Source organism: Nelumbo nucifera, chromosome 6 (assembly GCF_055504915.1).
Source record: "Nelumbo nucifera cultivar China Antique chromosome 6, China Antique-T2T, whole genome shotgun sequence".
Classification (NCBI taxonomy): Eukaryota; Viridiplantae; Streptophyta; class Magnoliopsida; order Proteales; family Nelumbonaceae; genus Nelumbo; species Nelumbo nucifera.
The window spans coordinates 43,709,655-43,722,626 of NC_142654.1; the positions used below are offsets into that span (position 1 = coordinate 43,709,655).

General features: G+C 39.0%; 1 protein-coding gene across 1 annotated transcript in view; it reads left to right on the forward strand.

Moving 5' to 3' along the window:
• The first annotated feature begins 336 nt into the window (after positions 1-336).
• Positions 337-12,972, forward strand: part of LOC104611509 (putative glycosyltransferase At5g03795) — a 29,484-nt gene continuing 16,848 nt past the window's right edge. Inside the window, exon 1 of the mRNA XM_010278586.3 lies at positions 337-855. Within this exon, the coding sequence (XP_010276888.1) occupies positions 477-855 (379 nt within the window). The 5' untranslated portion in view covers positions 337-476. The remainder of the gene's footprint in view (positions 856-12,972) is intronic.

The window sequence follows — 12,972 nt, forward strand, 5'->3', positions numbered from 1 at the left end:
TCTGCAATCAAAGGTATGTAGCCAAGCTCGAACTTCTCAGCTTTAACTCGAGCTCGAGCTCAAGTCTCTAATTAGAATAGAGCCCAAACATCATAGTTTATAAGCGGCCCTATCAATTCAATTCGCATACCGTACAAGGCCATCGGCCATTTCGATTTCTGAGGTCGAGTAACCGATAAAAATAAAAAAAAAGTATAAAAATATAAATTAACGTGAAGGATTCGATCGATTATGATACGGGAAGGACATTATCCGACCAATCAACCGGTATCATAAACGTGATAACCAATCCGGTGGTTGATGGTTTTTAATTGGTCAGAGCCCTTTCGGTACCGTGTCTTTCCTGGATCATTTTCCCCTTTTGTCTCACCCTCAGCCCCTCACTAGGCACTCTCTCACTCTCTCTCTCTCTCACTCTCTGGCTCTCCGTCTCTCAGTCTGTTCTCTCTCTCTCCCCAGAGAAGCTAGCAATCTCTATGGCTCTTTTTCCGTTTCTGCTTTACTATTTATCTGGCCCTCGATTATTGGATTCTTTCAGAAGTTTTTTCTTCATACCGACATGCCTGGCTCTTCTTACTTCTCTTTTCATTCTCGTTTATGTTTCTTCAACCTCAAAGTTTTTCATTCATCAACACCATCCACATCTTATGATAAAATCACCAATCGGTTCTTCAAGAATACCTCCTACGACACACCAAATTGCACATGATTCGTCTCACAGTCCCTCTACAAGTGCTCCCGATGTGCCTCCCGAGTCGCTTGAGGCTAGTAAAATCCTGCCGCTCTGGAACTACACTCGTGAAGGAATTGAGAATCTTCGGTATATGGAAAGTCACCAGCCTATTGGTTCAAATGGTGTGTTGGTTTTTAATTTTGTTCTTATGGATATAGTTTTTTCTTTGAATTTGCTTGGAATGCAGTTTGTTGAAATGTATAATTGTCACAAACAATATAGATCTTACATTCAAATTATTGAAGACGTACTTTCTTCTGAGTTGTTTTTTTATTTTTATTTCTTCGATCCCAAGTCTCCCCTACGACTAGCAGGAAACCTTTCCAACCTGCTGGTTGGCACCTTGCGCTACTTTCTTCTGAGTTGTTAATTTAAAGTTCATTTCAGAATTCCATACTCGGTTCTTCTTCAGTTATCGTTCTTTTTTTTCAAAGCCTAAAAAGGCAAATTTCATTAAAAAAAGCTCAGATTGCTGAACCCATTTATGTTATAGGTTGAGATGCTACATTTGTGTTAGAACCCATTTATTTTTATCCCATTACATTGTAGCTTCCAGGAAATTTTCCTTAGGTTTGGCTTCATTTCTGCAAATGGATTATGTGATTATGTCTACTAAATTCTTCTTATATTTATTGGCAAAGGAAATGCGTCCTGTTATATTTGTGGAATGCCTGTTCAGTAGGATTAGATAAATTGATATGCCTTAGATAGGAATTCCATAACAAGTGAAAAGTATTATATGCTAATATATCTTAATGACTAGAATGAATCTTTTATTGATAAATGGCCATAAACAAATTGTTCTTTGGGAAAGTTGTCAATGCGAACTTCCAAAGGGTTTATTCTGTGTATGCACATTACCTCTCTGGGTGGCATGGACATCCAAATAATGAAATTTAAAGGTGCTACCAATGTGAAATCTTCCTTCTGTATTTTTTAACCAACCACTGCACTGGAAATTCTCTGTCCGTTGTAGTTACAATGGTACACTGTTGCAACAAATGGAGGAAACCTGGGATGAAATAATGTCTTTTCTGAGTGATCAATTTCTTAGCAAAACAATTGGGGAAGCTCTGACCGATGTTTTAAACAAAGAACTATTAAATTTAGACAAAGTAAGAGAAAACTTGTTTTACTCCTTTACTTATAAAGTTTTTTCTTAAGTAATTTCACATTATAGGGTACAATTTTAATAAACCATAGGGATCAATAACATGAAGGGACAAATTCCCATACATGAAGGGGCTACATGATGTGATATCTGTGATTCATATACAAGAAGTAAAATTATTTAGCAAGAGGAGTATAAGAAATGATATTCTCCCACTTATTGCAAATTTTTTTTTGATCAATTACAGAATTTCTCTTCTTTTCTTCATTCTTTCTTCATCACTTATCTTCTCTCACAAATTCTCTCTTCTCTTCTTCTCTTTTATATCTTTTTTGATTTTCCGCTGATTTCTACTTGCTATTAAAGCCTAGTTAGGCTTTCTTGGAGGTGATCCATGCAACCCTAGATCAGCTGACTGCATGAGGGAATAGAGTGCTGGTCGATTGTCTCTGGATTGCCCAGTTCTTGGATTTTTTTGGTGGGATTTATAATCAAGAGGGTGATTTTTGTTTAGGCATCAAAGTTAGGAAGAAGTAGAGTGACGGGAAGTGTCCTAGTTGGATTGGACTCTTTATTTTTGACATGGTGAAGGGCACTTAGGTTTTTCCGGACACATTAAAGGATTCTATGGAGGGTGGTTCAGTTTTTTGGTGGGATTGGAGGTAGGGGTGAGCAAGAAAAACTGGAAACCCAAAAAACCAAACCGAACCAAAAAACCGGTTCGATACTTTTAAAAAACTGAAGGTACTGGTACGGTTTCGGTTAACCAATGTAGAAAACCGGTAGTTAACTAAACCGACCGGTATACATATATTTCTATATATTTTATATATATATATTTATATTTTCTATATATTATAAATTAATAAATATGCATTATTTATATAAATATATATATTTATAATATATAATTTATTATTTATTGTTTAAAATATAATAGTTTATATATATTTCTATTTTTTATTATATATTTATATGTTTTTTACAATATATATTATAAATATAAAAAACCGAAAAACTGACGAATTGAATTCACGGTTAACCAAACCGGTCAACCAGTTAACCGATCGGCTTCGGTTCGGTTTCGGTAACTAGTTTTCTAGAAATTGGTAGGACTGGTTCGGTTTCAAAAATAGGCCACCAAACCATGAAAATCCCTAATTGGAGGGCGGCTCAGTTTTTTGGTGGGATTTAGTAATCAGGAGGGTGATTTGTGTTAGGCATCAAAATCAGGATGAACTGGAATGACGGGAAGAGTCCTAGTTGGATTGGACTCTTTATTTTTGACCTGGTGAAGGGCACTCAGGTTTTTCCAGACAGATTGGAGGATTCAATGGAGGGAAGTTCAGTTTTTGGCTTTTTTTGAGCCTCTAAGAGTGAGTGATTGGGTTTTTTCTCTCTTCTTTCCCTCCATAGGAAGGGAGAATTCTCACCATAGTAGGTTTTTGACTTCTAGAAGGGACCCTTATCTTTTTCTGTGAGATCGATCTATCTTGGAGTGTTTTTTAATTGCTTTCCTTTCTGTTTTAAGTTGGTGAGTTGATATGAAGGGGTCTAGTGTTGAGCATAAGTCAACTAGAGATCTAGAATTTTGTAAGTACCAATGACCCATTTGGGTCTGGGATTATTACAACAGTTAAATTAGATGGTACAAATTATCTAGAACGGGCACAATTAGCTAAGATGGCTATTGGTGCACTTGGAAAATTGGGGTATATTATTCATAAAAAAAAGGGGGTATATTATTGGAGAGGAGAAGAAACCTGATTCAAATCCTTCTTGGTGGTTGTAGGAGAATTACATGGTGAGGTCTTGGCTGTGTAATTCTATGTTACCGTATATTGGAAAAAAATTTTGTGGGCTAATACTACAAAGGATAAAGTGGAAACACCACATGGTTGAAGCAAATGACATTAGAAAAAATGATTGAACCAATCAATGGGGGTGACTAACATGATTCTACTACCCCAAGCAAGACATTCAAGCATGCATATACTCTTAACCTAAACAAAACCGAATTAAAAAGCTTATAAACTAGAGAGATTTCAGCATGATAGTAATTTGAAATGAGATAAAGATGGACTATGAAGACATATATTAATCAACAAAATCCTCTAGTCAATAATTTTCACATGTTTCTACTTTTAACTATGATGAAACTAACTTAAAAAAATGCATAACATCACCCTACAACAAAATAATCCAATGCTGAAAGTAGAAAACTAATTAGAGCATTAACAATATCCAATGCTGAAAGTAGAAAAGTAAGGTATGATGTTTGCTATGGAAATTCTGTTCCGTTTTGGGAGGATGTTTGGGTGGGTAATTAACCTCTAAAAGATCTCTTTCCCTCTCTCTATTCCATTTCCCTTTTTAAAAAGAAGCCTATTTCAAGGTTCCTTTCCCCTTCGGTTCTTCCTTTGGCTTTAAATTGGGATTTTGGTTTTTGTAGAGTTTTAAGGATGAAGAATAATCTCATGTCTTTGACAATGTTTTAAAAAACAACCCAGAACCAGAACCGTTCTAGCCACCGGTTTTCAGGTCGACGGTTCGAATGTGTGGTCGGAACAGATGGCCCGTTCTAACAAAATAAATAAATTAAAAAAATAAAAAAATAATTAAAATTTAGAAACAGCCAAAACCATTAAACAGGTCAATGATTCTATCACCCGGATCAACGGGTTGTTGACCGATTCAACGGTTATTGGCCAAGGACCAGGTTTGGGGTAAAACAGAACCGGTTGCCTGGATGGTTCCGAAGTTGAATGGTCCGACCGTCCCGGTCAACGACGGTTCGAAAACCATGGTCTCTGAGCTTCTACTTCTTCTAGACTCTGTGTGTTTGGATCATCTCAAACTTGATAAAAGAATCTGGACTATGACCTCTAATGGTTCCCTCACTTGTGCTTCTTTTTTCAAATCCCTTTGGTCTTCTTCTTCCTTTGGGGTTTTCCCTGTCAAAGAGTTTTGCCCAAGGTCTATACCTCCTAAAGTTGCTATCTTTTGTTGGGAAGTTATTAGTACCGCAGTGGTACTATTGTACTTTCTACATTTTTTATTTTGTTTTATGTCTCCCTAGCATAAATACAAAAAGCTGGCACTGCCAGCAACACCTTTGACTCTCAATCTCTCTTCTCTCCTCTCTTCTCTCTCTTCCCTCTTCCTTTCTTCTTCTCTTCTGGATAACATGGTATCAGAGCGGGACTATTAGATCTGAAAGGAGAGATCGAGCAAGCTTATTTTCTGTCTTCTCTCTTCGCCAACTACTGTTTGGTTTATTGAAGATCCAAAATACTGCATCGGACTGAAGTACCTTCTCTCCCTTCCTCCTTTTTCTTTTTTTTTTTTTTCTGGTCGTGTACCAGGACAGAACCTGTAGTAGGTTCACTTGTTTGATGTGAGGTGATCAGAACCTCTTTCTTTCCTTTTTTGTGGGATCGACCGATCCCTGTGATGACCTTTATATGCTGCGACAACAGCCTTATGATAGATTTGTAGGTCAGGGAATGACCTGTATATGGTACCACCGCAGCCATATCTGATTTGTAGGTCAAGAGATGACCTGTATGTGCTGCAACAGCAGCCATATCTGATTTATTGCAGGCCAGTGATGACCTGTTAGTGCTGTAACAGTAACTGTTTTTCTTTTGTGATTGAAGAGCTGAGTTTTGAAAAAGAAAAGGAGGGGGGTGATTGTCTCTAGTCTCCTAGCGCAAAGAGTTTTTTTTTTTTGGGGTGTTAGACTGCTCTTTTTTAAGGTTTTTTGTGCCTACTTTGAGTGTGACCTGAAGCTGTGATCATGAGTGGTGAAGATTCTGCCACATCTGGTGTTTCCTCAATGTAGAATGGAATGAGTGGGGGTATGTATTTATCCTTCCCTATGGCTGTCATACCCTTGGATGGCTTAAATTATTTAGAATGGTCGAAAGGGATCAAGTTATACATTACTGCAAGGGGAAATATAGGATATATAAATGGGAGAATTAAATAACCTACTTTTGGGAGTGCTGAGTATGACAGATGGAACCAGGAAAACAGCATGGTTATGTCCTGACTTTTAGTGTCTATGCAACCTCAGGTGAGAAGGAACTTTATGTGGGTTGAAACAACTTATGAGACTTGGGAACAGGCAAAATCAACCTATTCTGAACTGCATCACTAACAGGTTGTAAACCAACTTAGGGTGGAACACTTGATAGTTGAGGGGGACTCTAAGGTGGTAGTAGGTTGGCTGTCAGATCTGGATACGGTTTTTTTGGGGTTACAGGGATCTTCTCAAGAAGGTTAAGTAGCTGACAAGAAACATGACAGTAAGCTTTCAGTGGGTTAGCAGATCAGCAAATGCTATGGCTGATTCCTTGGCTAAACAAGGGGCTTCGAGGGGTGATTTGTTTTGGCTACTTTATAAGTGTATTTCTGTTAAGAGTGTGTTTATATTCTCTTTCCTAAGGGGGTAACATCTTGTGCCTCCTCTTAGGGTGTCTGTACACCTTTTCTATCTTATTAATAAAATTATCTTTCATTTAGCAAAAAAAAAAATTCAAATGTATAAAATGAAAGAAAGAAGAAAGAATAAAAAAGAAAAAAAGTAGGATAAGGTGAGAAGCTCACCTCTTTGTGGCCTTTTGACAAACACTTCGAAAGCAAAGGTGGGGATGGGGCAACTTTGATTGAAGATGATGGTGTTAAAATGTTCAGTCCTCTTGTGAGTGATGCTTTGTTTGAACCAAATAGGTGAGGGGTTGGCTCGAATTTCCTCTATCTTCTTCTTACATCTTTCTTTTTTTTCCTTGGCTTCCATGGACTGACTCGGTCCTTGAGTTCTTAGGCCGAGTTTTCTCTTCCTCCTACTTCTCCTTGCTTCACATGGCCGAAAATGGGGGTTCTTGTTTTTTTCCTTGGTCGAAAACAATGGAAACCCTCTAGGGTTCCCTCTTCTTTCTTCTTTCCTCTGGTGCTTTCTTCCTCCACTTTCTTCTTCTTCTTCTCTTCTTCCTTCCACATGGTCGAAAAAATGGCCTAGCCTAATTGTTTTGGTTTGATGGTGGAAGGTGAGAGGGGGAGATGATCTAGGGTTTGGTGGGGGTTTTCATGTGAAGAAGAAGATGGTCTAGGGTTTGGTCATGGTGGTCCAAGAAGAGAGGATGAAGATGGTGGGTGTGTTCATGGAGGTTTCATGGAGGGGGAGTTTGGTTGGGTGAGAGGAAGTTGATGGTGATAGGTTGGAGGGAGGAGGGAGATGAGGGTGGTGCTGGATTGGTTCTTGGTTGTGAGAGGGAGTGAGAATGAGTGTGAGAGGCGAGAGGAAGGAGGAGGGTGGAGAGGAGAGGCGGAAGATGAGAGATGGGTGTGAGAGCCCCTTAGGTTCGGATTTGGGTCTAATAGCCTCTTTTTCTTTGATTTTTTTTTTAGTTTTTCTTGGTTTTTTTAGTTCAAAATCAAATGGGAAGGCTCCTAGTTTGGTTTGGGGGGGAGGGTTTGGTTACATTTGGACCAAATGGGTTTGGGTCTAGTTGGGGTTTAGTTAGGGCATTTTAAGGATTAGTCAAAGTGCTCAAGAGGATGAAGGGATAGGATGCTTTGATGCTTATCTAAGGGGTGGGGCATTTCTAGATTTTTTGTGTTTTTATTCCTTTTTCCTTTTCTCTTTTCTTGGTTGGGATGAACCTAGACACCCCCTTGTCTAGGTTTGCTCCTCTCCCTCTCATTAATGGCCATACAAGCCTCCTTGAAACACTCTTTCTTGTCCCCTTAATTAAATGTCTAGAACTTTAAACTTAAATTCAAATGTGAATTTCTAGAGGGAATGGAGAGGGGGGCGGCTAGGGTTTTATTTTTAGGGTTTTTAGATGTGTTAAGTGAGAGTGGGCTGATCTCTCCAATGATGTGACACAATCGTGACTGTCGGAAGGGAAGCTTGTAGATTTAGCGGTGGATTTGAGCTTATTTGAGTTGAAATTTGGTTTTTTGGGGTTTTGGCATGTTCTAAAGAGATTGGTGACGTCTGATTGGGCATCTGGGTTGCAAGAAGTGGGTTAGAGAGGGGACCGAGCAAAAATCAGGTGTTGACACTCACCATCACTCTCCCCCTGAGGTGAGGTAGTAAAGAAAGGACGTGACTCAAAGAAAGAAACATTCATGGAGATGTAAACCTTGTGAGACATAGGTCAAAACACTTATACTTCATGAGAGTAGAAGGATAACCATAAAATGCACAAGAAATTGCATTTCAATTATAAAAAAATGCACAAGAAATTGTACGAGGGTCCAACTTACTAGATAAGGGAGAAAGATTCTGGACAAAACATTGATAGCCAAACATGTAGAGAGGAATGGAAAACAAAGGAGATTAAGGGAAAAGCAACTGATGCGGGGCCTGAGAGTGCAATAGTCTCGATGGCATGTGATTAATTAGGTAGGCTGCAGTGAAAACTGCATCACCCCAAAGCCACATTGGAACATTCATCTAGATAAGAAAACCACAAGCCACTTCCAATAAATTCCCGTCGTTTCTCTTAGCAACATTGTTTTGTTATGGTGTTTTAGAGCAAGATCCCTGATGTAGTGTACCATTATCTAGAATATAGGCATTGGCATCCTTAGAAAAGTACTCTTTGCCATTGTCTGAGTGAATAATTTGAGTATTGACATGAAATTGAGTATAAACCATACGATAAAAATGCTTTAGAATGTTAGTAACTTTATCATGAAATCACACCAAATATGTCCATGTGTAGCTTAAGCCATCATCTATGAAATTTATAAAATATTGATATCCACCTTCAGCCACAATAGAAAAAGGGCCTCACACATTAGAATGCACAATATGGAATGGAAAGGCAGCTCTTTTGTTAATAGGAGGATATGAGTTTCTACATTGTTTGCTTACTAACAAGTAGTACATTCCAATGATGACAAAGACACTGACTTGAACAAGTTTGGAAACAAAACCTTCAAAGAAACAAAGGACAAATGACCCAAACAACAATGCTAGAGGTAAATATTGTCATTATTACATTGCCTCTTACACAAACTAGACTGACTCAATAAATTGGTGCTCTTAGAAGAATCATAGGCCACTAAATCCAAAATGTAGAGTTTGTCTATTATGCGACCTCAACCAATCATTCTCACCGAAGTCAAATACTGAAATACACAAGAGTCAAGGAGAAAGGTTATAGTATAGAACACTTTAAAGACTTAGTAATGCAACGAATAGATAAGAGATTAATAGGCATCTTTGTAGTATGGTAAACATCATACAGGGTTAGGCCATTTGGAAGAGAGACAACTCCCTATCTAGAAACAAAAGAACAAGAGCCATCATTAAGTTAAATTGTGTCTTTTCTAGACAAAATACGATAAGAAGAGAAAAGGGAAGACTTACCAGTCATATGGTTTGTAGCACCTGAATGAATGTTCTAGGAAGATTGAGAAGGAATTGAGGAAACATGGAAAACATTGGCTTGGTTACCTGAATTTGCTGCATACGAGTTGGAGTAATAGAAGTTTTGTCCAATTGTTTGAGAACATGCCCAAACTGTTCAAATTGATCATGATGGTACTTAAAAGACCATCCTTAGGTACTGTTATCCAGAAGAGAAGTAGGAAGAAAGGAAGAGAGAAGAGAGCAGAAAGAGAGAGATTTGGAGTCACTCAAAAGAGGCTGGTGGTGCCAGCTTTTTATTATTTGTACTAGGGCAACACAACTTAAAATAAAAGGTGCTGAAAGTACCAAAGTACCCCTGTTGTACTAAACTTACAGAATAATAACCTTTCAACACTCCCCCTCAAGTTGGGACATAGATATCAATCATGCTCAACTTGTCACATAAATCATAATGTCGCAAGTGATGTAACCCTTTTGTGAAGATGTCTGCAAGTTGGTCTTCAGAACTGACATAGGGAGTACACACTTTCCTTGTGACAACCTTCTCTCTGATGAAATGTTTGTCAACTTCGATATGCTTAGTTCTATCATGCAGCACAGAATTAGCAGCGATGTTTATGGCTACTTTGTTATCACAGTAAAGAGTCATAGGTCTATCAACTGGAAAGCCCAACTCACTCAACAAATTTTCCAGCCACCCCATGAGACATTGCCTGATATTTAGCTTCAGCACTAGACCTAGCTACCACATTCTACTTTTTGCTTCTCCAGGTAACTAGGTTCCCTCCTAAAAAGGTACAATAGCCACTGGTTGACTTCCGGTCAAGGGTCCTGCCCAAACTGCATCGGTATACACTTCAACTTTCAAATGCCCATGCTTTTAAAACAACAAGCCTGCACCTGGGAACTTCTTAAGATATCTGAGAACTCTTTTTGTTGCTTCAAAGTGGGTAGTCTTAGGAGCATGCATGAACTGGCTAAGAACACCCACTGCATAAGCGATGTCTGGTTGAGTCATAGAAAGATATAACAGTCTTCCTACAAGTCTCTGAAACTGTTTCACATCCTCAATGGGTTCACATTGACAGTTTCCTAATTTGCGGTTAGGATCAATTGGGGAATCAATAGGCTTCACCCCCAATTTTCCTATATCTTGGAGTAGATCTAGGACATACTTTCTTTGGGGAATGAAGATACCCTTTTGTGAGCGGGCAACTTCAATCCCAAGGAAGTACCTTAGAGGACCTAGATCCTTCACTTCAAATTGGGTAGCAAGGAAACTCTTTAACTTTTGAATTTCATTATTCCAATCACCAATGATAACTATATCATCAACATATACTATCAGTGCTGCAATCTTTCCTTCCCCTCTTTTCACAAACAGTGTGTGATCAGATTGACACTGTTTGTATCCTCTTTGCTGAACTGCTACATGGAACCTACTGAATTAGACTCTCGGTGATTGTTTCAAGCCATATGATGATTTTTTTAACCTGCACACTTTCTGTTCATTACCTTGAGCTCTAAAATCAGGGGGTTGCATCATGTATACTTCCTCTTCAAGGTCACCATTTAAGAATGTATTCTTGATGTCAAGTTGATGAAGGTTCCTATCAAGATTAGCAGCTAAAGAGAAAAGAGCTCTAATGGAGTTCATCTTAGCAATGGGTGCAAAAGTTTTTACATAATCCACACTACAGACACTTGTGTAAACCCCTTTGCCACTAAACGAGCTTTATACCACTCCACTGTGCCATCAACCCTATGTTTTACTGTGAAAACCTATTTACACCCAACTGGTTCCTTCCCCTCAAGAATATCTACAACTTCCCATGTGTCATTTTTATGTAAAGCATTAATTTCTTCCTTCATGGCATCTGTCCATTCAGGTATCAAACTGTCAATGGAAGAGAGAAAGGCCTGACAGGAAGTGGTACAAGACCTAACACATTTCCGGTAAACAATAGGAAGGTTAAGGTCATCAGCAATAGAGGTATCAATGGCAATAGGGTCAGGAACATCAATGGGAACCAAGGTACCTGGTTGGGAAGGATCCACCCCCGGAGAGTTTGATGGCATTGGTGGTACATCTTCTGGGTGCTCCACAACTCTTGAACTTGGCTGGCCTTTGTGACGTCGAAAGAAAACACGAAAGGGAGGAGGATCAGGAAGGGGAGGTAGCTGAACCAGTTTCTCCTCATTTCTACACTCCCCCTGAGGAGAAATAGGGAAGAAAGGCTCACTCTCAAAGAAAGACATCCATAGAAATATAATCTCTGGGAGACAGGATCAAAGCATCGGTACCCCTTTTGAGTGAGGGAGTATCCCAAAAAGATGCAAGGAATGGCATGAGGATCCAATTTCCCACGGGTGGGCGCCAAATTTTGAACAAAGCAACGACAACCAAACACACGACGAGGAATAGAAAGAAGAGGAGCCTTGGGAAAAAGAAGTTGTGTGGGGCTTTGCACTCTAACCAGCGAGAGGGCATACAGTTAATGAGATAGGTAGCACAAAGGACCGCCTCAAGCCAAAAGTGTTTTGGGACATTCATATGAATGAGTAAACCCCTGGCCACTTCAAGAAGATGTCGGTTATTTCTTTCAACAACACCATTTTGTTGTGGTGTTTGGGCATAGGAGCTACGGTGAAGTGATCCATGCGAAGCAAAGAATTCCGTGAGATCATTATGAAAATATTCTTTGGCATTATCGGATTGGAAAATTTGGATCTCAGTTTGAAATTGGGTGAAGATCATTCGGTGGAAATCTTGGATAATTTTTGGTACTTCATCCTTGGTTCGCATGGGATATATCCATGTGTATCTGGAGTAAATCATCAATAAAGTTAATAAAATATTTGTAGCCACTCTCGGATGGTAAAGTAATAGGGCCCCAAACATCAAAATGAATAATATGGAAAGGAAATCCAGATTTATTATTCTTTGAAGAAAAATGAGTTCTACAATGCTTAATTGACAAGTTTGACATGTAAACTGTGACACTGACACTGACTTAAATAACTCTAGAAACACCAATTTGAAAGACTCAAAAGACAAATGATTGAGACGACTGTGCCATAAATAGACTTGACTTGTACTAGACTGACTCTTATAATTTGTGACTGTAAGATCAGCCTTATTCTCCAGGATGTAGAGTCCATCCACCATACGTTCTCTACCAATCATCTTCCCCGAGGTCATATCCTGGAGTACACAATAAGAAGGAAAAAAAAGTTACTGAGCAGTTTGAAGAATTAGTGATACTACTAATAGACAACAAATTAATAAGGAATTTTGGAACATGTAAGACATTAGTCAGGGTGAGGCCAAAGGGAAGAGAAATGGTTCCTTGACCAGCTATGGTAGAATATGAACCATCAGCTAGTTTCACCTTGTCTCTTCCAGAGAGGAGGTGGTAGGTCTGGAAATAAGTGGACTTACCAGTCATATGCTTTGACGCTCCAGAATTAATTACCCAAGGAGAGTCAGGGGGATGAGACGATACATGGAAAGCTGTGGCAGAGTTACTTGATGTAGATGCAAATGAAGTTGAAGGAGGGGAAAAATCCATTTGACGAATTGCTCTACCATAGAGTTCCAAATGGTCACGGAAGGAATTAATAATATCCTCCCTCGGGTTAGAACCAAAAGTGTGTCTAAGTCATAGTAGTAGTAGGGGGCTGATTCTCCGGAGAAGCCATATTTGCTGTGGTGAACTTTCTTGGACCTTGCTGTCC